Raw genomic sequence first — 27,642 nt, forward strand, 5'->3', positions numbered from 1 at the left:
CCCGAGATGAAACACGAGCATGCACAGAACAGCCCGTGTCCCTGGCCCACAGGGAGTGTGGTGCATGGGCACGGGTGTGGCCAGGAGAGGGAGGATGACCGTGACAGCTGTGAGTGTCAGGACAGGGGAAGCACAGGACAATGGGACCCCAAAGGGTCTCATCTCAGACACAGGAGGTTTGAAAGAGAGAGGCCAAACCGAACCTTTGTTCTGCACACACGTATCTACAGACCACATATCTCATATATATTTGTGTGCATATGTATGTACATATCTATACATATAATATGTATATGTGCATATACATATGTGAAAGAGAGAAGAAGGAGGAGCGAGAGGAGGAAGAATAGCAGGAAGAAGAGGAAGAGGAAGAAGGAGAGACTACAAGAGAAGAGGAGGGGAGGGGAGGAGGGAAGGGGAGGGAAGGGGAGAGGAGGGGAGGGGAAGGGAGGGGAGGGTACTAATCCTTCTAAAAAATGTAGGCACTGACCGCTTCCCTCTACTCTACCGAATCAATGACTAATATGGAATCGAAGAGCCCGGGCCATGTACGAAATCATTCTGTCCAAGGGTCCTCAAATTTATTCTGAGCTGCTTTCAATTTTCCTAGTGGTGGCGAGCTCTCGGGGAGGGCTGAGGTGACAAAGACAGTGGGAGGGAACTCCTAGCAATGTTTGGGGCGGAAGCAGTAGTCAGGCTCAGGATCGGACACTGCCATTCAAGGACCCACAGGGGACAGGGGGAGGCGACATGGCTCTTGCGTGTTTCCCCACCAACATTTCCACAGAAAAGTCCCAACATCGGGAGTGTAAGCAGAGGCAGAGAGGGGGTGGCACCCAGCACGATAAAGACGTTGAGATTTGTGATTTAAAATGTGACGTCTGTCTCGTGGGAAGGAGGCGTCTTGTTACACCCGGTTGGCCCCAAGTCTAAACCCTAGACCGCTCACTACAAGGTCCAAGTGACTTGGTGACAGCTGGGACATCTTCTCACATGTCCACATGCATCAGAACCACGGGAGGGCTCATAAAGACTGGGATCGCTGGTCTCAGCCCAGGAGCTCCTGGTTCAGTATGGCGAAAATGAGAGTCGAGAATCTGCATTTCTAGAAAGTTCCCGGGGGATAGAGGTTAAGGCCCGGAGATCACACCGTGAGAAATCCCAACTATAGAACGAGGCTCCCCGCCCCGTGGCTGTGTTGCCCACGGAGCATCCACAGACATGTTACACGGTCTTCTACAATAACATACCTCACAGGTTCTTCTCACTTTACGTCACGGAGAGAAACACGTCGCAGGCTCTACAGTGAGCTACCGGTGCTCTGCATTTGTGGCATCCGTGGATTTGCACTGACAACTGACAACATTAACTCACAGCAGATAAATGGATAAAAATGATATCAAATCATTCAATTTCTAAAGCCCTATTTCATGGGTCCTTAGCCAATGAAATTAGATTAAGCGACTAAGAAAAAAAAAAAAAACTTATTTCCTTGAATAATTTATGAGAATGAAACTGTCAACCTAAGAAACGTTTAAACCTGTGGAGAATTTTTATGAGTTTATTTGAGCCAAACTGAGGACAATTGTCAGGAAAAAAACAGAATTGCAACGGAATGAGAAAATGCTCCAGAAAATGGCCATTTTGCACCTTATTGTATACATTACAATCAAAGGATGAAGCGTCAAGGGTTATATGGAACCCACTGGTGATAGATTAGGGGAGCGGGAGAAAGCGGAGAGGGGAATTCTCTGGGATTGAATAAAAAAAATGTAAAGTGAATAAAAAACCACAAGGGCCTACCCGCTGCCGGCGCCTGGGTGGACTCCACGCCTGGACACAGCCAGGACCCCAGAGCATGCTCGCCAGACGAGGACTAACTGGGCTGAACCGAGGCACGGAGGGTCTGGACTCTGGCCTTTGGTCTGGGCTTAGTGAAGACAGGGCTGGACGTTCTCCTTGGCCGGGTGGATGGAAATGAGACGCCTGTAACCTACGGGCAGCCGCCGATTTCAACCCAAATAAATCCTGCCGAGGAAGACTCGCCCCTCTGCGTGGGCGCCCTGGACGATGCTTTCTCCGTGACTCTGTAAGAGACCCTCGCGTCCAGCGCAGCAAGGGGAGGCCCGCTCCGTGGTCTCATAAGGGCGGAGACCGGAAGTAGCCACCTAGGATGGTCTGAAATGAAAACTTTCTAACGAAAAGCCAGGCTTGGCAGGTGGGCGTGCCCTCGGCCGGAATCTTCCCTAACAGAGGTCAGTGTTCGCCGTAGCCGAGCCTGCCTACCGCCATTTCGATCTAGGATAACAGACCTTTGGAATGTCAGCATAATTTCCTCTTCCCCCTGGACTCCTGGGTGCGCCAGAGCCGAGACCAGAAAGCCCCTCGCGGTTGCTGTTGTTGTGTTCGGTAATTGTTGACTGTTAACTACCCAGTATCCACAAACGGAAAAGAAGTATGTAGCTGTGCTTTTTACTCAATCCCAGAGATTTCCCATCTCCCGTTCTCCCGCCTCCCACGTCTTATCACCAGTGGGTTTCAAGCTGCCCCCTTTCCCTCCCCCTCGGATTGTAACGTATAAAGTAAGCGGTAAAAACGGCCATTCCCTGGGGCATTTTCTCAATCCCTAGAGATTTTTGCTTCCTGGCAATGGTCGTCAGTTCGGCTCAAACAAACTCATAAAAATTCTCTACAAGGTTTGGGCTTCTCTTACACTGACAGACTTAACACACATAGTATATTCAAACAAAGAAGAAAACAGTACCATTTTTGTATGGACAATTCTGGAATAGACAGACCCTTGGGAAAGGAAATAAGAGGTTAATCAAGATATAATATGTTAATCAGATTAGCAATGGAAATAACATCAGTGAAAGCCAGAATAAGAAATACTTGAAATACTTCTTTTCGCCTTCCACATAAGCACCGACTAAAATCACGTCCACACTCATTGCTGGCTCGGCACAGTGACATCTCCACACGTAGCTGGAAACGTAGAAAGTGAAATTTTCCTACAGGTTCCATGATCACATCTTCCTTGATTTCCTTCAGTTTATTATGAAGGATGTTGCAAGTTTTAATTCTTTTTTTTTTTTAAAGCATTATTTTTTGAAAGTCCTGTGAGATTATTAGAGTTCAGAAACATTATCAAGTTAGGAGTCGTTTCAATTTCCATCATGCAGGGAGCCTTTTCTTGATTTTAATGACAGTTGTATCAGATATACAATCAGCTGTGATTTACATAGCCCCCAAAAGACAGCCCCAGAAATCCATTAAAGGTCACCTTACTTCCCCATACACATGCTAAGTTCTAATCCCTTCCTTCCTTCCTTCCTTCCTTCCTTCCTTCCTTCCTTCCTTCCTTCCTTCCTTCCTTCTTCTATTATCAAATTCCAGGCTTTTGTAAAACTTACTTCTTATTCCACTTCCACCTCAAATAGAAAAATCTTTCAGCTCGGCTTTCCATCCTACTAAATTCCCTTCCGGTCTGTATTGCTCACTCCTCTTGGTGGTAGAGTAGAAGATGAAAGAGCCATTCACTGTTTGATGTATGTAAAATTGAAATCCAGACGCCAGAAGCGTGCCTTGGAACTATCAATACACCTAGAGGGGCAGCAGCGAGGGACAAGTGTTGACCCCCGTCCGCTCCGGCTGCAGATTAAAACCAGCGTCCCGTCATGGTCAGGGAGAATTTATTTGTGCAATAAGCAGAGTGGAAGATCTCCTTGGTTCCCAGGTGTCCAGTTGCGAAAGCCTGGAGTTAATCACCTGCTACTCCTCACACCCCAGATAGACCACTTCCATCACACCATGTGCTCCTTAGAAAAAAAAAACAAAAACCCACCAACGATGGTCAGCCCCTTTTAATGAAAATTATTAACTATTTTCACTCCCATTCTGATTTGCTTCACAAGGATGATCAATTTCAGAGACTTATTAGTCCCCCCAGCACGAACCACTTAGAATCTCATGCCTGATTACTTTGCAGGGGGAAAAAAAAGCACGATGACATTTTTTTTTTTAAGGAACAATTGACAATTAATATTGTTGTCAACAAACGTTCTCCAATTTTGCAAGACTGCCAGCGCAGACTTCAGCTTCGAAATCGACATCTGAAGTATGGGAGTAATTACTGCTGGTGCCTCTGATGTTACTATGTACCCAGGTAGCTCTGATGTTACTCTGTACCCAGGTAGCTCTGATGTTACTCTGTACCCAGGTAGCTCTGATGTTACTCTGTACCCAGGTAGCTCTGATGTTACTCTGTACCCAGGTAGCTGTCATCCTAAGTTAGACTGCATGTGAATATCTTCCATAACGCAATGACTGAATCGAGGAACTAAATTACTTTAAAAAAAAAATAGTTCCCCTAGGACAGTGGTCGGCACACTCATTAGTCAGCAGAGCCAAATATCAACAGTACAACGATTGAAATTTCTTTTGAGAGCCCAATGTTTTAAACTTAAACTATTCCTTATCGAGGTAGCGCCCACACGTGGTATTTTGTGGAAGAGCCACACTCAAGGGATCAAAGAGCCTCATGTGGCTTGTGAGCCATGGTTTGCCGACCAGGGCCCTAGGGTATTAGCAACTTCTCTTTACTATCGCTTGGGTCCAGCACAGGTGTTTCAGCTAAAAAAAAAAATAACAGCTAAGAGATCATTAAAGTTCTAATGTCTGGTTTATAAGAAGAGCTACAAATAGCATAGGGTGGTATTCTGAATACTCTCCCAAGAGCCAGGCTATTCTTTTTGTATTAAGATGAAACTATTTAGGCAATGAAATTTATCTTACTCTTTATGGGCACTGTCGGGCGGCTCCCAGTGAGCACGCTCTGAAGAGTGGAACAGCCCTTTCCTGATCCAGCCCAGGATGGACATCTTGGCAGACCGGATATCCCCATGTGGCTTCTATCAGCTCAGCAGACATCCCACTTAGAGCAACAGCTCAGGGTTCCCTCCCCCGGGGCCCTCCGTCTCAAGCAAGATGTAACCAAAGAACCCCAGCTGGGATGAAAAATAAGTTTTGTATTTTCTACTGATTTCCAACTTAAGGGAATAAAAGTAGATAATACAGACCGAGGACTGACAAACTAAGGACCATCTGCCAAATCTAGTCCCAACATCTATTTTTGAAATAAAGTTGTGTTGCAACATTCACTTAAGGTCGCTTCCAGGCTATCGCATCAGAATTAAGGACTTCGGACAGAGGCACCACAACCTGCAAATCTAACATTATTATCATCATCAGCCTTTTACAGATCACGCTGACCGGCCCCTGCTGCGGACATAATAATAAGGCGCAAGCATCAGAAGGAGCCGGGAGTGGAGTATCTTGCAACAGGTAACAGTGCAGGAGGGAGCAGGTCAGCAGCCCAAAGATTGAAGCCACATTTGAGTACTTGCATGGAAAGTTTTAAAAGGGTTTTACTTCCCGACTTCAGGGTTCATACAATATGGACCCGTGTCTTACCCTAGCAGTATAACCAAATTATGTCACCAAGAACCAGAACCTATCAATAATCTCTACAGTGGGCAAGGCATTCTGCGAAGTCCTTGGTAAGCTCTGTGCAGATCAAGTGATAGCCATTACTTCCCACAGAAAAATAGTCATGCACTATTAGACTTGGACGGTGTGCTAAAGTGTACCAAGAAGACAAAGAAAACTCAGAGTGGTCAATAACTGTCCCAAGGCCACACAGCTTGTAAAGACCAGAGCCAGCACTAAATCTCTTATCATCTTACTCCAAGAGTAACAGTCTTTCTATGATATCATGCGACCCTCACTTCCCTTAGACCAGGGGTCCCCAAACTACGGCCCGCAGGCCACATGCGGCCCCCTGAGGCCATTTATCCGGCCCCCGCTGCACTTCCGGAAGGGCACCTCTTTCATTGGTGGTCAATGAAAGGAGCACATTGACCATCTCATTAGCCAAAAGCAGGCCCATAGTTCCCATTGAAATACTGGTCAGTTTGTTGATTTAAATTTACTTGTTTTTTATTTTAAATATTGTATTTGTTCCCGTTTTGTTTTTTTACTTTAAAGTAAGATATGTGCAGTGTGCATAGGGATTTTTTCATAGTTTTTTTTTATAGTCCCAACGGTCTGAGGGACAGTGAACTTGGCCCCCTGTGTAAAAAGTTTGGGGACCCCTGCCTTAGACTTATAAAAAAATCTTGGTGCAAAAATGTTCATAAAAATGTAAGAGCATCCACAAATAATTAAATCAATACTTTAAACACATCTGTTCCCTGCATGAAATTCTTCCTCCAAACACTTTAAAAGAGAAAGCGTGGTCAACTTTTATGTTTAAACAAGGTCAACTGAAATTGCACAGAAATATGTTCATTAATTATTAAGTAATTATCCAGGCAGAAATATTCTTGAATCTTTCTGGCATGCTTCTTAAGCATAGTTAAGAAGGTATTTTAAGACAATTTTTTAGCTTCCTACTGCGATAATTATACTTACACGTCTTTTCAAAATATTTGACAGACTTAACATTCCTGTGAGCGGTGAAAAAAATGAAATAAAATAATCAATAGTTAGTTCAAAGGAGTGTCAGAAGGTAGCATTTCTCTATAGTTTTACTTGGGAGTTCACAACTTCACAAAGTTACATTGCCAAGAAACATAATTAAAGGCAGCAGCAAAATAAAAAATAAAAAAAGGCTCACACACCAGCCAGCTAGCTCCACATGTGATGTGTTCCGGCTGGAAACAGACTCCAAAGGAGCACTTCACAGGGTCTGCGTGGACTGAGGCTGGCGCAGAACTGAAGTGCGCAGTCCCTAAGCCGGCCGAGAACAGAGAGATGGAGCTTAGTCAAAGGCATCAGAGTTACAAACAGAAAAAACGACCTTTCAGGGAGGAGCAAGGACGGGTGGACCACGCGGCCAGGTCAGAGCGTCCTGCGACATCGCCTGTCTCCGAGATTTTTCCCCTAATTTAGCTGAGACCATGGGTTTCCCACCTGAGGCGCCCAGTTATTTCAGTCCATGGGCTGCCTAGAGGGGACAGGGAGGTTCTAACACTTCCTTTCGGATACAGTGGGTTTCACAGACAAACACCGAACAACGCGGACATTGTTTTGTTTTTGGTTTTTTTTGCATTTTCTTTTGCATTTTTCTGAAGCTGGAAACAGGGAGAGACAGTCAGACAGACTCCCACATGCGCCCCACCGGGATCCACCCGGCACGCCCACCATGGGGCCACGCTCTGCCCACCAGGGGGCGATGCTCTGCCCATCCTGGGTGTCGCCATGTTGCGACCAGAGCCACTCTAGCGCCTGAGGCAGAGGCCACAGAGCCATCCCCAGCGCCTGGGCCATTTTTGCTCCAATGGAGCCTTGGCTGCGGGAGGGGAAGAGAGAGACAGAGAGGAAGGCGCGTCGGAGGGGTGGAGAAGCAAATGGGCGCTTCTCCTGTGTGCCCTGGCCAGGAATCGAACCCGGGTCCTCCGCACGCTAGGCCGACGCTCTACCGCTGAGCCAACCGGCCAGGGCGGACATTGGTTTAATGTGCAAATTCTTGCCTTTCATTCCCTATCGACGCTGGAGTCGAGGAGGTCCCGTGGCTACCCAATAGTACGTCCAGGGCGTCTTCGTGTATGCTATCCCTCGGACTATTACTTAGTACTGAGGTCCTACAGAAGCAGTTCTGGAATTGCTGTTTTTGAAGACCTACCGAGGATACTCATTTAAGTCATACCTGCATAACATACACATTGGGAAACATAAATCCTTATCGCTCTATCTCAGGGATATTTTTTTTTCTTTATGGGATATTTACAGAAAAACAAAAGCTGCCATTAGATAAATATTTTTCTAAACCTCTCACTCTCCTGCGACGACACACATTCGTTAGAAGGAATGAGTACCAGTTGGGCTCCGGGGATCTCTCCTTTTTATTTCACGTGCTCCTGCGCTGTTTGAGTTTAAATTATGTGAAGTGATTTAAGCCCCACGTGTGTGACGCAGGGGGAGGCTGCAGATGCCCTGATGTCCTTCTCGTCTTGAACTTTAACCTTGGAAGTTGTCTCCAACATGGCCCTCGTCCCATCGGGTGACCAGACGCTCTTCCTGAGCTCTGGGACCGTTGGTACACCCCCACGGGGGCCGTTTCCATGTGGCACTGCATGTCTTTGTGACCTCTGCTGTGTGCCCCCCTGCCCCCCCCCCCAGCCGGTACGCTTCAGAAGACGAGAACTATCTATGGCTTTTAGTGTTTGTAATCTCAGGATCCAGCACCGTGTCCAGCATGCAATACGTACCCGAGGCACTCCATAAAGAATGACTTAAATCGTGATGACTACCGGTAATAGTATCTGTCATTTATTGGAATCATACTTATATGCTAGAGACTGTGCTAACAAAATTATATCCATTATCTCGTGTAATTCTCAAGAAAACTCTATGGAGCGTGGGCTATTATTACCTGCCGTTTTACAAGTGAGGAAAATTAAGTTTAGAGAAATCAGTAGTCCGGTAAAGGAATCCACTACACGGCAAAGCTGGGATCCGAATCGGGGCAGTCTCAGTTCATAGCTGGCGCGCGTGATCTCTGCCCCACACCAAGTGAATACCTGTGGAAGATTCGCCTGTCTGAAGAAGAAACCTACTCAGTTAGACAGAGAAACTAAGGTAGAAAACAAAAGCAGAGAAACCACTGGAGGGGGAGGGGTGAGCACCACAATAATAGACGTCACCATTTATGGGAAAGAGCAATTCAATCTCAGTGGCCAGGTCGCTTCCAGCAACTGCCACATCTCCTAAATTAAAGCATACACCGTATGCTTGTTGCAGGGCCCCTGGAAATCTCGCTACGTCACCTGATTTATTACAGAAATAATTTGGGCTTTAAAGAAAAAATCAAGATGAACATTTCTATATATAAACTCAAGGTGACTGTCTCACGGATGTTTAGTCAAAGATATCTATTGCTAAGCAGACGGTGTTTATTAGAAATTCCATTTTTATTTGTTGAGACAGCCGTAGTGTGAGCAATAGGCACCTCATAAAAGCAAGAAATTCTTCCCAAAAGGCATGGGTTCCCTTCCAATCTACAATTTTTCAGTAAAAAGCATTACCACTCTTTAGCAAGAAGGTAAGGAGGTCCAGGTGATAATAATTCTCCTGGTAGTCATCAGAGGGAAACTGATGCTTGTCCCCAAATGCTTCTAATTTAGTGGTAACCAGACCACTGGACAGACCCTGGGGCATTTAACTTCACTGCCGTGCCGATTTGATTTGGAGAAATTCAGGGTGCAAGCTGAACCAGGCTTTCTAAAAGGCCTCAGAGATTTCTGCTGTTCAAGTTCCCACCAGCCATGGCCCAGTGTATAAACACCCTCAGGTCCTCAAAAGCAACTGCCTACCCAGTTCTCCTCATTCTCTATGGTATACACTATTCTGCACATCCATCTTTTTCAAGGTCCTGAACACAATTATTTTTTCAAGTTTCCTTTTCATTCTGTCCTTCCACTTAGGACAGCATGCATTCCTAATTTCTGGCCTTCCAAAACGCCTAGGTACGGTCAAGTCAACGTACAGTCTTCAAAAAACCGCCATATGGACACATTGGGCTCCTCCGTTCAAAGCTACCGAAAGTTACCGCACCAACGCCAGGAAAAGAAGTTATTAAACAGCATCATTTTTAGTTAGACCGGGAAAAACTCAATTTGGTTTTGTTTTTCTTCCTATAAAGCTTCATCATTTGCTAGAACATAATGTGAATTAAACATCTGTGATAGGCTGGTATTGATTTCCGCATCTCCAATAGCGGAAATTTAGAAAACAACAAGCTGTAAAATGTTTCATTTCCAGTGAGTCAATGGATTTTGTTTTCATGAATCCCAGAAGTTATCTTTCATAAATTAGGGTGTTTTGACATTTTGGATCAGAGTCCCTAGAATGGAAGGACTACCACTGAGGTATTTTACAGGGAGAGAAGTCTCAGGACCCCCTACCCGAGACCACTCTGCAGTATCTATACTCGTCAGACCGAGTGCTCCCCAGTCTGAGGACAGCTCTGTGGTGAGCAGGGCACGCCCCTCCCCAGCACTGATTTTCAGGGACCTGACCCCTCCCGAGTGGGAACTGAGTCTGTTTGCTACGATCTCTTCCTTCTTGGAATTCTCCTGAATGAGGGAGGGTCATGGTCTACCCAAAATCAAACTATGTGAAGTGATTTATCAAGTAGATTATATCCCTTGGTAGGGCGACCATTTGTAGCAGTGTGTCTGGGCAGGCCGGTTTCTATTGATTATTAAGATCTTCCCTTTCCGCTGTTCCACGAGTCCTCTTTAAGGCACAGTGTTCTGGGGTGACCCTGTTCCCCAGGGACCAGAAAGGCTATTCGGTCTCTTCATTCTGGCCGCTCACTACATGGGGCCCCGGGTCCCGGTGTCTGCAGGGTGTGTAAGAGGCTCCCTTCACGACCGGCTGACAATGGCCGAGAAGCAGAAGCACAAGCGGCCCGCTGATAAAGTGGTCATGCCTGAGACATGTCAACTGTGACCCATTGCTCCTGACAGCTAGCTGCGCTTCGGGACCCTGCATTCTCTGTCCTTCTCTCAACCACCGCTTCCCTATGTCTGAGTTGTAACAAATTAATAAGAAAGAGCATATGACAATGAAAAACATTTTGGTGGAGCTAATTAATAGATCTGTAGAGATATCATTTTCAGTACTTTTTTTTTTTTTTCTCCAATCTTTATCCCGGCTTACTTTTTTTTTTTTAATTGAATTTATTGGAGTGACATTGGTTATTACTGTCCCTGTTATAGATAAGCACACATATTTGGGTTAACATGATGAAAATGAATGCATTCCTAGCTAACCTGTCCAGAGAACCAAGCAACTGCCTTAGGATGTTTTTGTCTTCATTTATTTTTTAAAATTGGATTTATTGGTGTGACACTGGTTAAATGTAATGAGACAGGTTTCAGGTGCCTGATTCTATAACACGTCTCTGTACACCGTGTTGTGTGTCCACCGCCCCCCCCAGTCAAGCCTTTGTCCGTCACCACTTCTCCGCCCCCCACGCCTTCCCCTGCAATCACCACACTGCTGTCCATCGATGATGACCCAAAGACAGAAATGTCAGAGCTCCAAAAAGTTCTCCTCTTTTACAGTCTTAAGATCAATTGGCCAAATTCTTTGAACAAATGCTTCAACAAGTCTACTTTTCACTCTGTCAATATAATCATAGTGACTGTGATTATGAATAATATGACTACTTTCATGAGTCACTCTGAAAATAACAAATCAAAGTATCAGCATTCATGTTATAAACAAGGACACCCTAACCTTTACAAGGAGATATGATTCTCTTAGAGAAAAGTACTCCGACCAGTCGCTTTGCTCAGATCATGTCCCTTCGATTTTTTTTCAATGGCCAGAAAAGTGTTTTCATAACAAGATGATCTTCACATACTGATACCTGTAAACAACACAAATTAGCTAATAGCCATAATATGCATGTACCTATTAAATACATGGTATGTAGTCAGCCATAACATGTTTTTATACTTTTTTAAGACAAGGGGAATTATTTATATTAACCTTAAGTAAAAGTAGCAATCTGTAAAAGCTTATACAGTGGTACCTTGAGATAAGAACAGACCAACATACAATTTTTTTAAGATACGAGCTGCGACTTGGTCCGTAATTTTGTTCGAGATCCAAGAGAAATTCTGAAATACGAGTTGTGATTCGGGAAGCTGCCGCTAGTTGGCGCGTTGGCGCACGGGTCCAGTATCGGCAGTTTGATATACGAGTTGACTGACTTATGAACTCAGTTACAGAACGAATCAAATTCATATCTCAAGGTACCACTGTATAAGCACAAATGTGAAAATAATTTGGGTGGGGGAAATTGAGGTTCAGGATGAAGGAAATGCATGCAGATGTGTGAATGTGGCTTTGTTGACTGTTTGGTATATTAATTTTGTGGGGAAGCCATAGCAATGGACCACAGACAGTGCAGTGGAAAAGAACAGAAATGCATTGTCTCATGGTTCTGAAGGCTATAAATCCACAGAATCTGAACGGTGGGGTCATGTTCCCTGTGATACCCCCAGGGGGTCCTTCCTTGTCCCTCCGGAGCTTCCTAGGCTTGTAGCTGGTTGACTCCAACCTCTGCCTCCTCTTCCAGGTGGCCTCACTGCCTCCCGCTAAGTCTGTGCTCTGCACGGAAGACGGCGTAATCCAGGAAAACTGCCCGTCGGGTCCTACCACTCTGTGACTCAAAACCCTCCGCTGACTTGCCCTCCCGCTAACATAAATACCGAAGTCCTCACTTTGGCCCACAAGGCTCTGCAAACCTCCTAGACCTAACCTCCTACCTCAGTGGTCCTCCCCAGTAAGGTCCAACCATGCTAGCATCTTGTAATTCCTTCAACTTACTAAATAGGCGCCCACCTCGGGCTTGCCCTGGAGGTTCCCGTGGTCTGAGCAGCCCTTCCCTCAGACACGCCTGTGACTCCGTGCCCCCATGCTTATCTTGGGGGGGGGCTATTCAAGTACTTTCTCATTAGAGAGGTTTGCCGTGAACACGCCCCCTACATTAGCGGTCCCAGACCCCCACCATCTCTCCTGTGTTCCTTCCTAGTTTATTTTTCCTCACAGCGTTTCTAGCTCCGAACGTTGCATTACACGTTGTTACATTGTGTCTGCTTATAGCCTGCGTTCAGCCGGGAGAACGGAAGCTCTAGGGTGGCAGGGGCCTTCGGTCTTTTGTTCACACGTGTGCCCCCAGCGTCTAACCCAGTGCTCAATAAGTGGTAGGTCCTAAAGCCCACTTGTCATCCCGTCAGTGAACTGATCCTGTGAAACAAACCTGATCGCCATCCCCTCACAAAACTAATTTCAACATTTGGGAGACGATGCTCTGACTTCTGAATGTGAGGTCCGCCACTTCCCCATCGCACGTGACCCTTACGTCGATCTCCTCTGACAAGGGCGTGTTGTGAAGTGCTGGTCAGAGGGTACTCTACAAACCCCCTCACAGGAGGGCACTTGGGCTGTGTATATTGGAACTAAAAACACTGGCAACCTTGGCGGACTCAATACTTCCACTCCGAGATACCTGTTCTACAAGAATAAACACACAAGCGCACAAAGGTACGTACACAAGGATGTCCCAAGCTTGTGTTATGTCTATAATAAAGAGAGAGAGAGAGAAACTTAAAAAAAATAAATAAGTTCATCTTCTGCGGAGAGGAATGTCAGAGCTGCTACCAAGAAGAGCAGATTATAGTTTTTACTGAACGTGGGGTTCCGAAGGGTGACGCTGAGCAAAAGGACAGCAGACCAAACTGCCACCACCCGGGAGGGCTCGCCTGCCACACCTCCCTCACCCTCCAGCCCCTTCCGAGAGGGTCTGTCCCAGGCGAAGGGCCTTCCTAGCCACCGCGGACGGGACCAGAGAAGGGCACCGACACAAAAGGGGTCACTGGGCGGTGGCCGCGGGGTGGACACGCAGGCGTGACCCTCCCCAGGTGTCTTCAGAACAAGTGCTCTTTAAATGCTATTTCACTACATAGCCAGGTTTTTTTTCCAGAGGGGGGTTTCAATTGAAAGGAGTTTAACTAACAAACCAGTAAATTAAGGGTCCGATTAATTAGCCTTGAAAGGGCTTAACCTCTGAAGCAGATGATGGTGTCTTCTCTACCCTCTAAGCAGGTGTCATTCGACATGAAAACCCACAGTGAGTGTAACCACGTTCTAATAACTCAGATTTCATTTTCCTTTGATCATTTTACGTATTATTGATGTTTTTCCAAGAAAAAAAAAATGTCTGTTTTAGTTACCTATCTTAGTGCTTAGCCTGCCTACTCGGGGGTCCGTTACTGTCTCAGGTACAGTGGGACCAGCCAGCCCACATCGGAGACCCAAGTTCCTCGCCTGCTACAAGCTAGGGCAGCGACAGATGGACGGCCTCCGGGGGCAGACAGGGAGTGTACTTTTTAGTCTGTTTTTTAGATGTTCTGGCACTTTTAAAACTAGATCACCGGGGAAAAAAAAAAGAAGGAGGAGGAGGAGGAAGGAGGGAGGAAGAAGAAGAAGGAGGAAGGAAGAAGAAGGAGGAGGAAGGAAGAAGAAGAAGGAGGAGGAAGGAAGAAGAAGAGGAAGGAAGGAAGGAAGGAAGGAAGGAAGGAAGGAAGGAAGGAAGGAAGGAAGGAAGAGGAGGAAGAAGAGGAGGAAGAAGAGGAGGAAGAAGAGGAGGAAGAAGAGGAGGAAGAAGAGGAGGAAGAAGAGGAGGAAGAAGGAAGAAGGAAGAAGGAAGAAGGAAGAAGAAAGAAGAAAGAAGAAGAAGAAGAAGAAGAAAAGTAAGCTCATCGGTAAATAATATTTTATTATCTAACTATTTCTCAATGTTTTTAACACGGTCAGAAAATTGCTATAGGAACGTGTTCCGTGATTCATGTAAAGCTCAGGAAGCCTCGCGACCACTGGGGGCCAAGGGTCAGAGGCAGAAAACTGGACCTTTTCTCCTAAAACACCGAATACCAAAAAATACATATTCTTGCTCATCAGTTATCAAATTGACTTTCAAAGGTGTAGAGTAGGAAGGTCTTGAGCCCTGACACTTCCTTTGTCTGACAGAGGTCTAGGGGGCCACACACAGAAGGGACGGGGGGCTGCAGCGTCAGCGACCAGGACTGGGACCACGGAGTGTGGGTGGCGCAGCCCGAGGACAGTGGGTGGAGGCCGCTCCCTCCTGGTCTCCTCCCCATTTCCCTTCCTCCTCCCCCCCCCTCGCCCCGCACCCTCCCTTCCCGCCTGCACTCCCACCTCCCCCGCACCCCACCTCCCCCGCACCCCTGCCCCATTAACTAACTCTCTTTCCAGCACAGCCTCTCCCTGGGAATCCGCAGTGTGCGTTTCAGAGGAAGCAGCCGTCCGGGCTCGTACTCAGAGAGGTCTCCAGAAGGACTGCTGAGGTCACGGAGTTTCCATGTGCCCGCGTGGGGCCATCTCACGTGGACTGTGCGGCTGGTGACCAGTAATGACACGTCTGAACCAAGGCTGTGTTCTCTTTGGGATTATAAATGTGAAATGAGTCTCTCGGCATTCCTAACCCTGCAAGATTACTTAGGTGACATTTCTGCCTGCTTTGTTGACTGGGTGTTTGTTTCTTTGTTTGTTTTAGTGAGAGAGACAGGGACAGATAGGCAGGAAGGGAGAGAGAAAGAGATGAGAAGCATCAATTCTTCGTTGGGACAACTTAGTTGTTCATTGCTTTCTCATGTGTGCCTTGACTGAGGGGCTACAATAGAGCGAGTGACCCCTTGCTCAAGCCAGCGCCCTTGGGCTCAGGCCTTGCTCAAGCCAGATGAGCCCGTGCTCAAGTCGGTGACCTCGAGGTTTCGAACCTGGGTCCTCTGCATCCCATCCAGTCTGACGCTCTGTCCACTGCACCAACACCTGGTCAGGCTGGTTCTTTGTATTTTTTAAATAGTTTTTAAATAAATATTGAGATGCAATGCATATAACATATAATCTACCTGTTTAAAATGCACAACTCATTGTTTGAATAGCTGCCCAGACCTGTGCTACAATCACCACCGTTTATTCTGGATCTCTTCGTAAACCCTAAGGGAAGAACAGACCCCCGTGCCCACCAGCAGTGCCCTCCCTTCCCCTCCTCCATGCCCCTGGGAACCACTGACCTGCTGCCTGTCTCAGAGGACTGGCCAGCTCTGGACACTCCATATAACAGGAGTGACAGGAAGTGTGGTATTTTGTCCCTGGCTTCTCTCATTTAGCATAATGTTTTCTAGGTTTGCTGACTCACATCTTGAACGGGATCTGAACCACACCCACCCACACAGGCGGTTTCCCAAATATTCACCGCGTGTGCTGGGTTTTCATGGGTAGCTATGAAATGGCTTCCCAAAGGCACCGCTCTGCAGTCTCCTACTGACACAAGAAGGTGAGACGGGCTCTTGTCAGGAAGCAATGGATTTATGCAAATTTACAAAGCTTCTCCTACAGGAAACACCAAGCTGAGTTCTTTCATACCATCACACCATCCGCTGACATCCGTCCTGCCCGGAAGCCTTACGGTATTCAAATAACCAAACTCAGCGGGGTTTTATAACTCAACACATAAACTGCCCGACAGGAAGTGCGGCACTGCATCCCCCCCCACCCCAGAGGCAGAGGCATGGCCGGTGGCACTCGGGAAGGTGCTCAGCATTACCGGCCCGCGGCGAAACGCAGAGCAAAACCCAGTCCTGTCCCGCTGCACCCCCCGTGAGCGTGGCTGCCGTGGAGAACATTCCTCACACGGAGGTCAAGAAACCGGAACCCCTGTCCATCGCCGGGGAATGGGAGATGACGCCGCCGCTTTTGCAAACAACGTGGTAGTTTCTTAAAACATAATTACACTTCTACTTAGCCGTGACACCCAGCAGCCTTAGGTATTGTCTCCGTAGGAACGAAAACGTATTTCTACCAAAGACACAAACATCCCACAGCATTGACTCTCATTCGGAGCCCGCATGAGGTCCTTGTCACTGGGGCGGTTGAATATGATTTGTATGGTTCACATTTGTGAATATTTGCTTAGGCTTTTTTTGACCTGAACATCGTGGCCACCCATTCCACAGCAGCCCGTCCTCAGACGGTTTGGTCTGAGACTCCTCTACAATTTAAAAAATAACTGGCGTTTCAAAGCAGTTTTGTTTACGTGAATAGTATGTGCCAACATTTACCATTACGTTATTAGACATTAAAACGGAGAAGTAAATCTTGAGTGATGCCATCTAAAATTGCAATACACCTGTATGTTAGCAGGATGAACATAGGTTTAATGAAAAGCGTATTTATTTTTCAAAACAAGCACACACAGAAATAGCGAGAAGAGAGGCACTGTAAACATTTTTTATCAATCTCTTCAATGTCTGGTTGAGCAGAGAACACCCAGTTCCCCGTCCGCTGCCCCCGCGGTCAGGCTGTGGCGACCTCACGCCTCTGGAAGAATCCACTGGACACGCAGGAGACACGAGGGTGGAAAGGGCACCCGACCTGTGGGGATTACTGGGAAAAGCGTTTGACCTCACAGGCCCACGCCCGGGGCCTGGCGCCTCCCAGCGAGCGCGGGCAGCTTCTTGGAGAAGTCCTAGCCTGGACTCTGCTCCCAAACCCAGCGAGGTCCCTTCTAAGGAGACGGCTCAGTCTGCACTGTCACTGACGCAGATGCTCAGGGATCCAGCCTTTTCAAAACAAACAAGCAAACCTACCAAAGAAAACCCCAGGATCGGAACACTTTCTGAATACAGTTCCCCGAGCATGTGGACTCCCACACTCCCACCTAGTCCACCCCTGGTTAGAACTGAATTGGAGTCAGAACCAAAACACGGGGTGGATCAGGGCGCATCAGTTTCCTTGTTGAATCACGTACGTTGTCCCGCACGTATCCGCAAGTGCGTGAAGAAGACTGGACTGCACGCTGTTAAAACGCCTGACCGCCACCACGCCCTCGTCTGGGGCTACTAGTCTGCGCCTGGTCCACTTCTCCTCCCGCCTCCCCCTCCCTCCCCCGTCTCTGTTATAACAAAGCCTCCTCCTTGGTTCCTGAATCTGCCTCTGAAAACAATAAAATGTCCTCACACGTTCCTCAGATGGACCTTCACATAACAATCGAAAACGATCATGCTCACTTTAATATCTGAAAAAGCAACGTCCTAATGCTCACTTTAGAAAACACGGTGAATTTCGGTTGAATTAGTTAGTGTCTCTTTCTCCTGGGTCTCTTTGCTCAAAGCATCCGACCGGCCAGGGTGTGTCCGTCTTACATCCTGAAAGGTCTGGGTCTGCTGTCTCGTCTGACATACGTCCCCAGAGCTTTGGTCCTCTTTGAAATGTGATTTAAAATGCAACCAACAACAACAACAACAAAAAAAAAATGTGGATATTGATTGCTCAGTCGAACTCAAAATAAAACAACAACAAAGTACTCACTTGACGATGTCCCCTTCCAGGGCAATCACCCTCTTGATGATCTTCTGTCCTGGGTTTTTGGGGGACCTAGAATGAGAGGAGGTTACACCATCAGCTGTGTTTCTGGGTTTTGTTATTTTTAAAGAAAACAAGAAGAAATTCTACAACAGAACCGGCTCTCTGAAAGGCATTATCGAATCATGACTCTTGCGTCCATGACGTTACTCCTACGTAGGCCCCACGTGAGAGGGAGCTACTGCTATCCGAGTCGTTCTCTGGAGGGGAAGGAGTCACGCTAGAACTTCACAAAGACTCAAAATAAAGGGGGATGAAGATTTTCGTTATGAAGTACTTGAAGGAAAGAGGATTCAGAGATGATTAAAAAAAATAGTGATCAGGCATTTCTTTAAAACGATAATATGCTGAAAGGCCTTCATTCCATTTAAAATAAGCAGAGGAGTTTGATTTAAATCCTCCAGAGAACCCTGAGGATGAGAGGTAGCGTTTGGAGAAAATAAAGAGTGAGGAAATTCTCTCAAACTCCATTTGGGCTCAACCATGTAGAGCAGGGGTCCCCAAACTTTTTACACAGGGGGCCAGTTCATTGTCCCTCAGACCGCTGGAGGGCCGGACTATAAAAAAAAACTATGAACAAATCCCTATGCACACTGCACATATCTTATTTTAAAGTAAAAAAACAAAACGGGAACAAATACAATATTTAAAATAAAAAACAAGTAAATTTAAATCAACAAACTGACCAGTATTTCAATGGGAACTATGGGCCTGCTTTTGGCTAATGAGATGGTCAATGTGCTCCTTTCATTGACCACCAATGAAAGAGGTGCCCCTTCCAGAGGTGCAGCGGGGGCCGGATAGATGGCCTCAGGGGCCCGCGGGCCGTAGTTTGGGGACCCCTGATGTAGAGACGGTGTGCTTCAGAGCGCTGACCACAAAGGCTGCTGGCGCGCAGAGAAACGGACCGGTCCTGAGACGCCCCGCACGAATACCAAACATCGTTTGTTTTGAGCTGGGATCAATAGCTTAAGGTAAATAATTCCTTAAAGTAATACCATTTGCTCTAAATGCATGCCTCCTCCCTCTCTTCTGGCCTCCGTCCCTCCTGTCCCCCCCCCCCCTCACTCTGTCTCTCGGATCTCTCACTGTGGGGGAAGCCCTGTGTGTGCCCAGCAGCCCTACCGACCAACCGACAGCCAGCTAGGAACCAAGGTCTGCCAGCCCTCGCGTGGGGGGGACGTGAAAGCACATCCTTCAGCCCCAGTCAAGTGCTGGGGGTACAGCTCTGGCCCATGGCTTTCCTGCATCCTCAGAGAGACCCCCAAGCCAGACCACCCACTACAGCTGCTTCTGGGCTCTCTGATCCTTAGAAAACATGTGAGAGAGTAAGTGTTTGCTGTAAGCTACTAGAGGTTGGCCGGGTCATCTGTTACACAGCAATGGGTAAATCCAGCTTAATACATCCTACTTCCTGCCAATAGCATTTCAAGTCTCTCGATTTAACAGACCTGTTTCTCACATAAATGATCCATTAATATGCATTTGACAAAAGGGAATAGATAAAAATGTGTTTAGCTCAAGTCACATTTAAAATGAAATTTTTTTTGAAAAAAGAGGCAAATATACAAAAGCTGAAAAGAGTAAATATATTCAAAGTGTAATACTTCGTCAAAAGAAACAGGAAGTGTCAATAAAATTAGTATTTTAATTTTTTTTTTTAATTCATTTTAGAGAGGAGAGAGAAGAGAGAGACAGGGAGGAGGAGCTGGAAGCATCAACTCCCATATGTGCCTTGACCAGGCAAGCCCAGGGTTTCAAACCGGCAACCTCAGCATTTCCAGGTCGACGCTTTATCCACTACACCACCACAGGTCAGGCCTAAAATTAGTATTTTATATCGTATTGTCAAGAGACAATGAAGTCGTGGAATCACATCTATTTGAGACAATGAGTCTCACAACTTTCACTAAATTAATTACCTTTTTATTTTAAAAGAAAATTTGATCAGAGCGTTTGATTGAATTGTTCCCTTCACTGAAAGACCAAACATTCTATTTCTATAAAGTTAATGCCATTTATGTATAGCTAGAGTGAGGGCACACCCAAGATAATGCAATTCATGTCTTCAGTGAGGGGCCTTCCAGAACATTTCTCTCCCACATCTCTCTATTTAGATAACCAGAAACATATAAAATAATATTCAACCTCAGGGATCACTAAAGAATTGTGTATTAAAGCAATGGGGTACTGTTTTCCTATTATATTGACAATAATAATTATAAAACAGTTTGTTGTTGAGCGTTCAGGAACATGGATAATCTGAATATCAAGTGTGTGGTCACCTAACATGCCTTTTGATAAATATGTCAAGGATGTATATTCTTTTTAACATAGCAATGACACTTTTTGGAATTTATCCTAATGAAATGATTACGAACGTCCTGTAAAATTTCAACTACGTGGATATGGTCAATTTTTTTAAAAAAAGAGAAAAAAATAATTCAACAAGAATAGATTGGTAAAATAATAAACCCACATAATAAAATATTTCCTAGCCATGAAAACTGATGTTAGAAAAGAATGTTTAATGATATGGAAATATCAACAGAATGAATAGGGTGAAAATGCAAGCTAGAAGGGGTTCTTCTGTGTAGCGTGACCTCACACAGGTGGTGACAGAGAGGCCACGTGCGTGCGGCTGTCCTGGGAACAGCCGGGAAGGGCAGAGCACAAAGGGGAGGGCTGTGCTGGGCGGAGTTGTGTGTGTGATAAACACCTGCCCGCATTTTTTGGTTTGGATGACTGGGAAGCCCCTTAGCAGTCGACAACTGTGTGTGTCCCGCGGCATTACCCGAGAAGACACGCTCCCAGGCAGGGGTGGGGCCGGAACTAATCACTGCGTTTCCACCCTCTAATACTGACGCAATATTAACGTTAATGAAACCATAAGAAAAGCAACCTTTATCAGCATAAAACAATATGCTAAGCCCGCAATCTTTAAGCTTTTGAGATACTTTAAAACCATTTTATATTTTATTTTTATTTTTGATAATTTTTTTTTCCTTTCTTGAGAGAGAGGCGAGGAGAAAGAGAGAGAGAGAGAGAGAGCGGGGAACGTGGAGCTGCTCCTGCCGGTGCCCTGACCGGGGACCGAACCGGAAACCGTCGGCTCTGGGAGGACTCACCAACAGACCGAGCTCTCCAGCCAGGGCTGAAAACGATTTCAAATTTTAAGACAATCCCTATTCTAATATCACAAAGCCAAGTAGAATATGCAAAGTGAGTTATCTATATAATTAAAATCTTATGAATTACTACTTAAATAGATGTATAAATTTTAATGTAATATTAAACTCAGATCTAATCAAATGATTCAAAATGAAAAGAAGCTATTATTATTAACATTAATCCCATTACTGCTCAAAAATCTATATTTTAATCATTAGGCTGCTGAATGCATTCCTTTGAAATACGAAGAAGCGATACGGAAATTATCGCCGATTTACTCTGTGAAAGTCATCGAACTTCCCTTTGTCTCAATTTGCTTGGCCACTTGCGGGTCTCCAAGGAAGAATAGCTAGTGAAGAATTGTGCCTGACGTGAGGGATACAGCATATCCTGGCCCCATAAATAGTAAAATTTGCATTTAAATTTGTCATTTTAGTGTTTTCACAGAAAGCATTGTTTTGCAATATTTCTTTCCTTCTTTCCGGAGCCTGGATTTCAGTCATTCCATTACAGGCTGATGATTTAATTAGGTGAGAGTTCTCCAGAGGCTTGGACTCGAGGCCCCACAGTCCCTGTGCTGCGTCCAGGGCTGGCTCTGTCCAGGGCTGGCTCTGTGCTGCGCAGGTCAGTTTGATTTGGGAGAATTTGTCTCTAATGAACGTGGTCATGGGGAGGGAACAGGGTCTGGTACAGGCTTAAGAGTTTATGATGCTTAACAGTCTTCTTGAATTGCACTTTCTATCTTGATAGAAATGTTGCCATGTTGACCCTGCGACAAGCCAGAGTCATGCCTTCCGTCTTAGATCTTTCTGATTCCATGTTCTTGTACGTTCCCCAGAGGTGGTTATTCCGCTCGTCCCTGGAAATCTGGAAACTCCAGAGATCTGGAACACTCCAGAGAAGCCTTCTTGTGTTTTGTGAGGACGTGATGAGCATGGATTAGACCAGCTCCGTTCCTGACCCCACGCCCGTCCTGATGTCACACGGATGCCCTGACCCTGTGACTCAGACCTCCCGTGCTTCTGCCATGTTTAGTAAAATAATTTTTATATTTACGTGCTTCAGGATTGGCCCAAATTACCACTAAATTAACCTCAGGTTTAGAGGTCACTTTAGCTACAGCTTAATTAATATCAACATTAATCCCTCAAAAATACCACAATCTACATATAATAGGACACTGATTGCATTGCATATATTACCGCAAGGTCTAATCTTTAACTTTTCTCTAATGAAGTAAAAGGAAGAACCAATACTCTGGGGATACCTTGTATTAGGTAGACTATTTTTTTACTGTCCTTAAGGGTGGCCACTCATTAAACCACACAACTGTACAGCATCGTACATTATAAAATGCAAGTATTGCTGTTTTAATCATCAAAATAAGATGTAGAAAGAAAAGTCCATACGGCACAGTTATTATGGAAACTCAAGGAAGTCATCAAATGACAGCTTCCTTTGTTTTGTTGTTGTTTTGCTATAATTTTGGACAATACTGCCCGGATTTGACATGGGTTTTGCAGGTTAGCCCTAACAAAGGCCTGCGACACCATGTAGCACTTCCTCTGCTACCTTTAATCTCGCCCATTCTCCACGGCCTGTGTGCTTCTGCTCGGTACCCTGATGCCCCACAAACCACGCGGACGTGGGTGCAGTGGAAACAGCTGTCACTGTCCCACCTCGGCCTCAACGAGCTGCTGACTGCAGGCCAGCGATGGTACCAGTCTGGGCTCATCCTCCAGCAGGTGCGGCTAGATCAGAGGTCCCAAACCAGAAGAAGCCAGACACTCCAATCCAGCGTGCAGACATGTCTCGTTTGGTCCACACGTTATTGACTCACTTATTTTTAAATCTTGAGCTGGCCATGCAAACAAGAGACTTCACATAAAAATTTTAATTTTTTTTGTTCCTCCTGGGAAGAAATAAGAGGATGATCCCGCGGCGCTCGGACCACGGTCTTGCAAACTGAGCATGCACTGGAGCCGAGAAACGGATACTGAGGGCTGCAGAAGCGTCTCGTGCATGATGGCCGGGGCGATTGGGAACCTCCGGAACATTGAAGATTGCTTCCGCCCCCAGCATCCTGTAAGTACTGAGCAGACACAAAAGCAAAGTTCTGGCATAGGGTCTAGGGTCTAACATGTAGTAAGTGCTCGGTGTACGTTAGAGTCATCCCTCCCTAAAATAAATCCAAGAGGAGTTCAATGAACTGGGCTCAGGCATACGGCTATAATCTTTTTTTTTTTTTTAGGCTTACAAAGATAGACTATTAATTTTAAAAATCCTCCAGTAAAAGGATTTCCAGAGTCGCATTAGAGGGCAAGAAACGCGTGCGAAAGGTTTGGTCCAGTTCGATGACACAATTAAACTGAAGAAACATTAAAACTAAACATGATTGTGTTCACACTGCAAAGTCGCAGGTTAATGGCAAATTAAATGGGTGTTGTCGGTTCCATCAAGCTGAAGGCCAGTCACCTGCGGGGTTGGGTTCTGTGTACCTGCACACAGCCCCGTGTTTTAATGATTCATTTTCTGGATTCAATGCAGCTTCATTAATTAACGCTCTCAACCCTTCTACCGAGGCCAGTGTTTCAGCTACATTATTGCCCCCTGAAGACATCTCTTTCCATCATACGGATCTCTTAAACAAAAGAAACAATAGACACTTTTGTTCCTCTTCAGATTCATTTAGAAAATTATATATATATATATATATATATATATACACACACACATAAGCAAATATATATCACATACAGTCAAATATATATATATATACACACACACATACCCACATATGTATGTGTATATATATTTGTATGTATGTGAATATATATATATATATATATAATTTCTAAGAATTTCTTTGCCCTGAGATCTCAGAAAATGCTCAGATTCAAGGGCCTCAATACTGGCAAAGTGAATTCTAGAAATGGTGGCGAGAACCCAGGCTCATGTTTCAAACGTGTCATCTATAACAGTGGCCTTTCTTAGCTAGGGAACAGGTCTTGGTGGAAGGGAGACCTTCAAACGGGGTCACCATCGGGCAGGGACAGACGGCGGTGATGTGAGCAGTCTGTCACCCCAACACACAGTGAGCAGAAATTCAGAGCTCCGGGGCCAACGCCCTTGGGCAGGCTCGTGCTGCGGGGCAGGAACTCGCTAGGGGCCAGGGCCAGCACGGTTTATCTACTCTGTCCTTCTCTCTAAGCCCACCCTTCCTGACTCGGTCACCGACCAGCAGGAGTGGAGGGTTTCAGAGGACCGAGGACACCCCAGTCACGGCTCTAGGGGTCTGAGACCACAACAGCAGGACACACGAGCTCGGGTTTCAGACTGGTCTTCTAGAATTCCTTACCCGTCAGCGTATTGTAATGGTGCTGAGGAGACCACAGAAGTGTGAACGTGAAAAAACTAAACTCTATTTTATGGATAAACATTTCCTTGGTTAAATTTCACAGTGTGTCACTGACACTAACAATGATTACAAGAGATTTAATAAGCAGATAGTGACAGCTGGTCTTATTAATAAATCAGCCTTGATTATGTAAAATCAATTAAATGTGTATTATGACTAACTTCCGTAATTGAAAAGAGATGAAAAACAGTTTTTAAACTTGAGTGTTTTTGGTTCCAGAAAAAAAAAAATGTCTTCACATAAACATGAAGAAAAAAAAATCTAAGAAATTTAGCATAATCACTACAATAAGTTAATTTCTGCTAATGTTTATGAACTCAAGCATTTCAAAACACAGACTTTCGCAATCTTCGGGTGGGGGTGAACAGAACCGCAATCACGCTGCACTGTTTAGAACAGGCTGAGCATGAAGGAACGTGGATGGTGCACGTACTAAAGACACTGACCGGGTCTGTGCAGATTCCGCCGCGCAAGATGCAACCTCGCTATTTCATGAAACTCTTACGACCTATAAAGAAACTTCTGGGCAAACAAACACATCCCCTGATTCATCTGTTCTATAAATCTGGGTGTTCACACCTCGGATAAGCATCAAGTTGAACCTCTCTGTGAACTGGAGGAGATGAAGACATCGACAAATACATATTATTTTTTTAATATAGACCGGCACAGTGCAGACCTTCCTACAGAAATGTCACCACTCTGTCCACGGCCACAGCGGGGCCTGCCCTCGGGGGTGTCTGCCCTCCTCCCACACTGGTCTACGGGTGTGCCTCTGCAGCAGAGTTCCATGTAAGACCGTGGTGTGAAACAGAATCAATGGGTCTTCAGGGGAATTAAAACCATTCATTTAGCTTCATCACCGTCTGGACGTCAGGCCACCATCTGGGGGAGTCCGGAGGCAGCCGCACAGGCCACAGCCTGGACGGGGGAGGCAGTGCCATTTCTAGATCCAGCCTCGACCCTCCCGTCCACACGGCCCCCGAAGGGCAGCCCGGCTGAGATGCCGCATGAACACTAGTGCGCGTGAGCTGGAGAGGGGGCGCTGACCCCGGTGCCCGAGCTGCGTGGCCCCTGGGGAGGGCACAGGGCCAGCCTACCGCTCAGAGCTCGCCCTCCACCCGGCCGGGTGCCCAGGGCCAGCCTGCCGCTCGGAGCTCGCCCTCCACCCGGCCGGGTGCCCAGGGCCAGCCTGCCGCTCGGAGCTCGCCCTCCACCCGGCCGGGTGCCCAGGGCCAGCCTGCCGCTCGGAGCTCGCCCTCCACCTGGCCGGGTGCTGGTCACACTGTGGGGGGACCATGTCGTGCCCAGGGCAGGGGTGCCCTGGTCCGAGTGAGCAGGGCAGGAACAAAGACGGTCTCCACCCATGCCCAGGTGCTGAGACTGAACCTCCACCCACCTTGTCACCCACAAGTCACTTCTCACCTGCCACATGCCTGGGGAAAGATGAGACAGAATGGTGACTTTTAGAGACATAAAGATGACGATTTTACCTGTGGGACAGTAAGCTTCTGAAGTCTGCCTGACTGTGCCCGATGTGTGCCCCTCTGAGGTGAGATTCCAGACAATGACACCAGAGTGTCTTCAAAGTCGCCTTTTCTGTGACCGGATTATAGGTGGATGCTGATGTACTGCGCCCCAGACTTTTTGTCTCGTGGCTGTGGCGACCACGTGACACTTCCCAGGGTCAGGCAATAACTTATAAAGAGTTAGACGGGTGTGGGGACCTTCCGGTGGTTGCCAGGATGGGGGTGGGTGGTGAGGGGACCTTAACAAGGGAGAACCAGACAGGCCACATACCTCAGGGGACACCAGCAGGGAGGGGTACTGCCGCGGTCCAGGTGTCCCCTGGAGCTGTCATACTGTAAACTCCCCAGAGCAGGCATCCCCAAACTACGGCCCGCAGGCCGCATGTGGCCACCTGAAACCATTTATACAGCTCCCACCGCACTTCCAGAAAGGGGCACCTCTTTCACTGGTGGTCAGTGAGAAGAGCACTGTACGTGGTGGCCCCCCAACGGTCTGAGGGACAGTGAACTGGCCCCCTGTGTAAAAAGTTTGGGGACCCCTGCCCTAGAGTCTGGGGCTCCTCTGGACAGAGGGGCGTGATCGACATGAGTTTGCCTTTAACTGCCTCACACCCTCTCAGGGGCGCCCCAACTTGGACAGAGCAGGCCTCTCTCGCCGTTAGCAACTTAGATGCAGTAATAGCAAAAGAAAGTTATTTATTTTCTGGATTTTACGGCCTGAGAACTCGCACCCACTTCATTTCTTTATTCCGTCGCATAGCTATCTGAGGTTCGTACGCTCTCTAGTGCCTGCGGTGACACGCATTATTAACGGGGGTGACGTTGCTGCTGGATCCTAGTTTTCCTGGTACAGTTAGGTGGATGTGTGTGGGAAGAGGTGACATTCCTCGCCATCGCTGAAACTCCCCTCACTTCTCTACACGGCTCCGTCTCCTGGAGAATGTGGACGGCATAAAAGGTAGGATGTCAGCGCAAGACGGTGCGTTTCTGCTCTGACCCGGTTGAATTTATTAATTTTTAAAACACAGCAGTAGCAGCGTTTCGCAGGAAAGTTCTCGGGCTCCGATAAATACACACAATTTGCTCCCTTGAAAATGTCAACTTTATGCCCCCCAAGACAAGACTAAATAGTCTCCGCAAATTGTCTTCAAGAAAAAAAAAAATCAAATAAAACACATGAATTTGGGGAGTTTCACGTCTGCAACAGCTCACGTCTGAAAACCGTGGTATTTCCCTGCCCGGATTCAGAGCCGGCTGCGCAGCTCTGGTTGCTAACTTACCAGAAACTTTTTCTCTATATTTCATTTCCTGCAGTTTCCATGACAATAAGTTGCTGCTATGATAGTTTATTCATCAACGCCCTAAACAACAACAACAACAACAAAATATGCAGATTAAATTAAATGTCTAAATTCTATTCTTGATGGTCTGTATGCCTGAGTCTCTAGGTCACCCAGCGAAAGCCTCCTGCCTGCTGGTGGGAGTTCAGGGCGGGACAGC

The 27,642-nt window shown here is 46.5% G+C and overlaps 1 protein-coding gene across 1 annotated transcript in view; it reads right to left on the reverse strand.

Moving 5' to 3' along the window:
- The window catches only part of IMMP2L (inner mitochondrial membrane peptidase subunit 2), a 650,984-nt gene that overhangs the window by 177,197 nt on the left and 446,145 nt on the right, over positions 1-27,642 (reverse strand). The window contains exon 5 of the mRNA XM_066238932.1: positions 17,971-18,036. Within this exon, the coding sequence (XP_066095029.1) occupies positions 17,971-18,036 (66 nt within the window). The remainder of the gene's footprint in view (positions 1-17,970; positions 18,037-27,642) is intronic.

This window comes from Saccopteryx bilineata, chromosome 7 (assembly GCF_036850765.1).
Source record: "Saccopteryx bilineata isolate mSacBil1 chromosome 7, mSacBil1_pri_phased_curated, whole genome shotgun sequence".
Classification (NCBI taxonomy): domain Eukaryota; kingdom Metazoa; phylum Chordata; class Mammalia; order Chiroptera; family Emballonuridae; genus Saccopteryx; species Saccopteryx bilineata.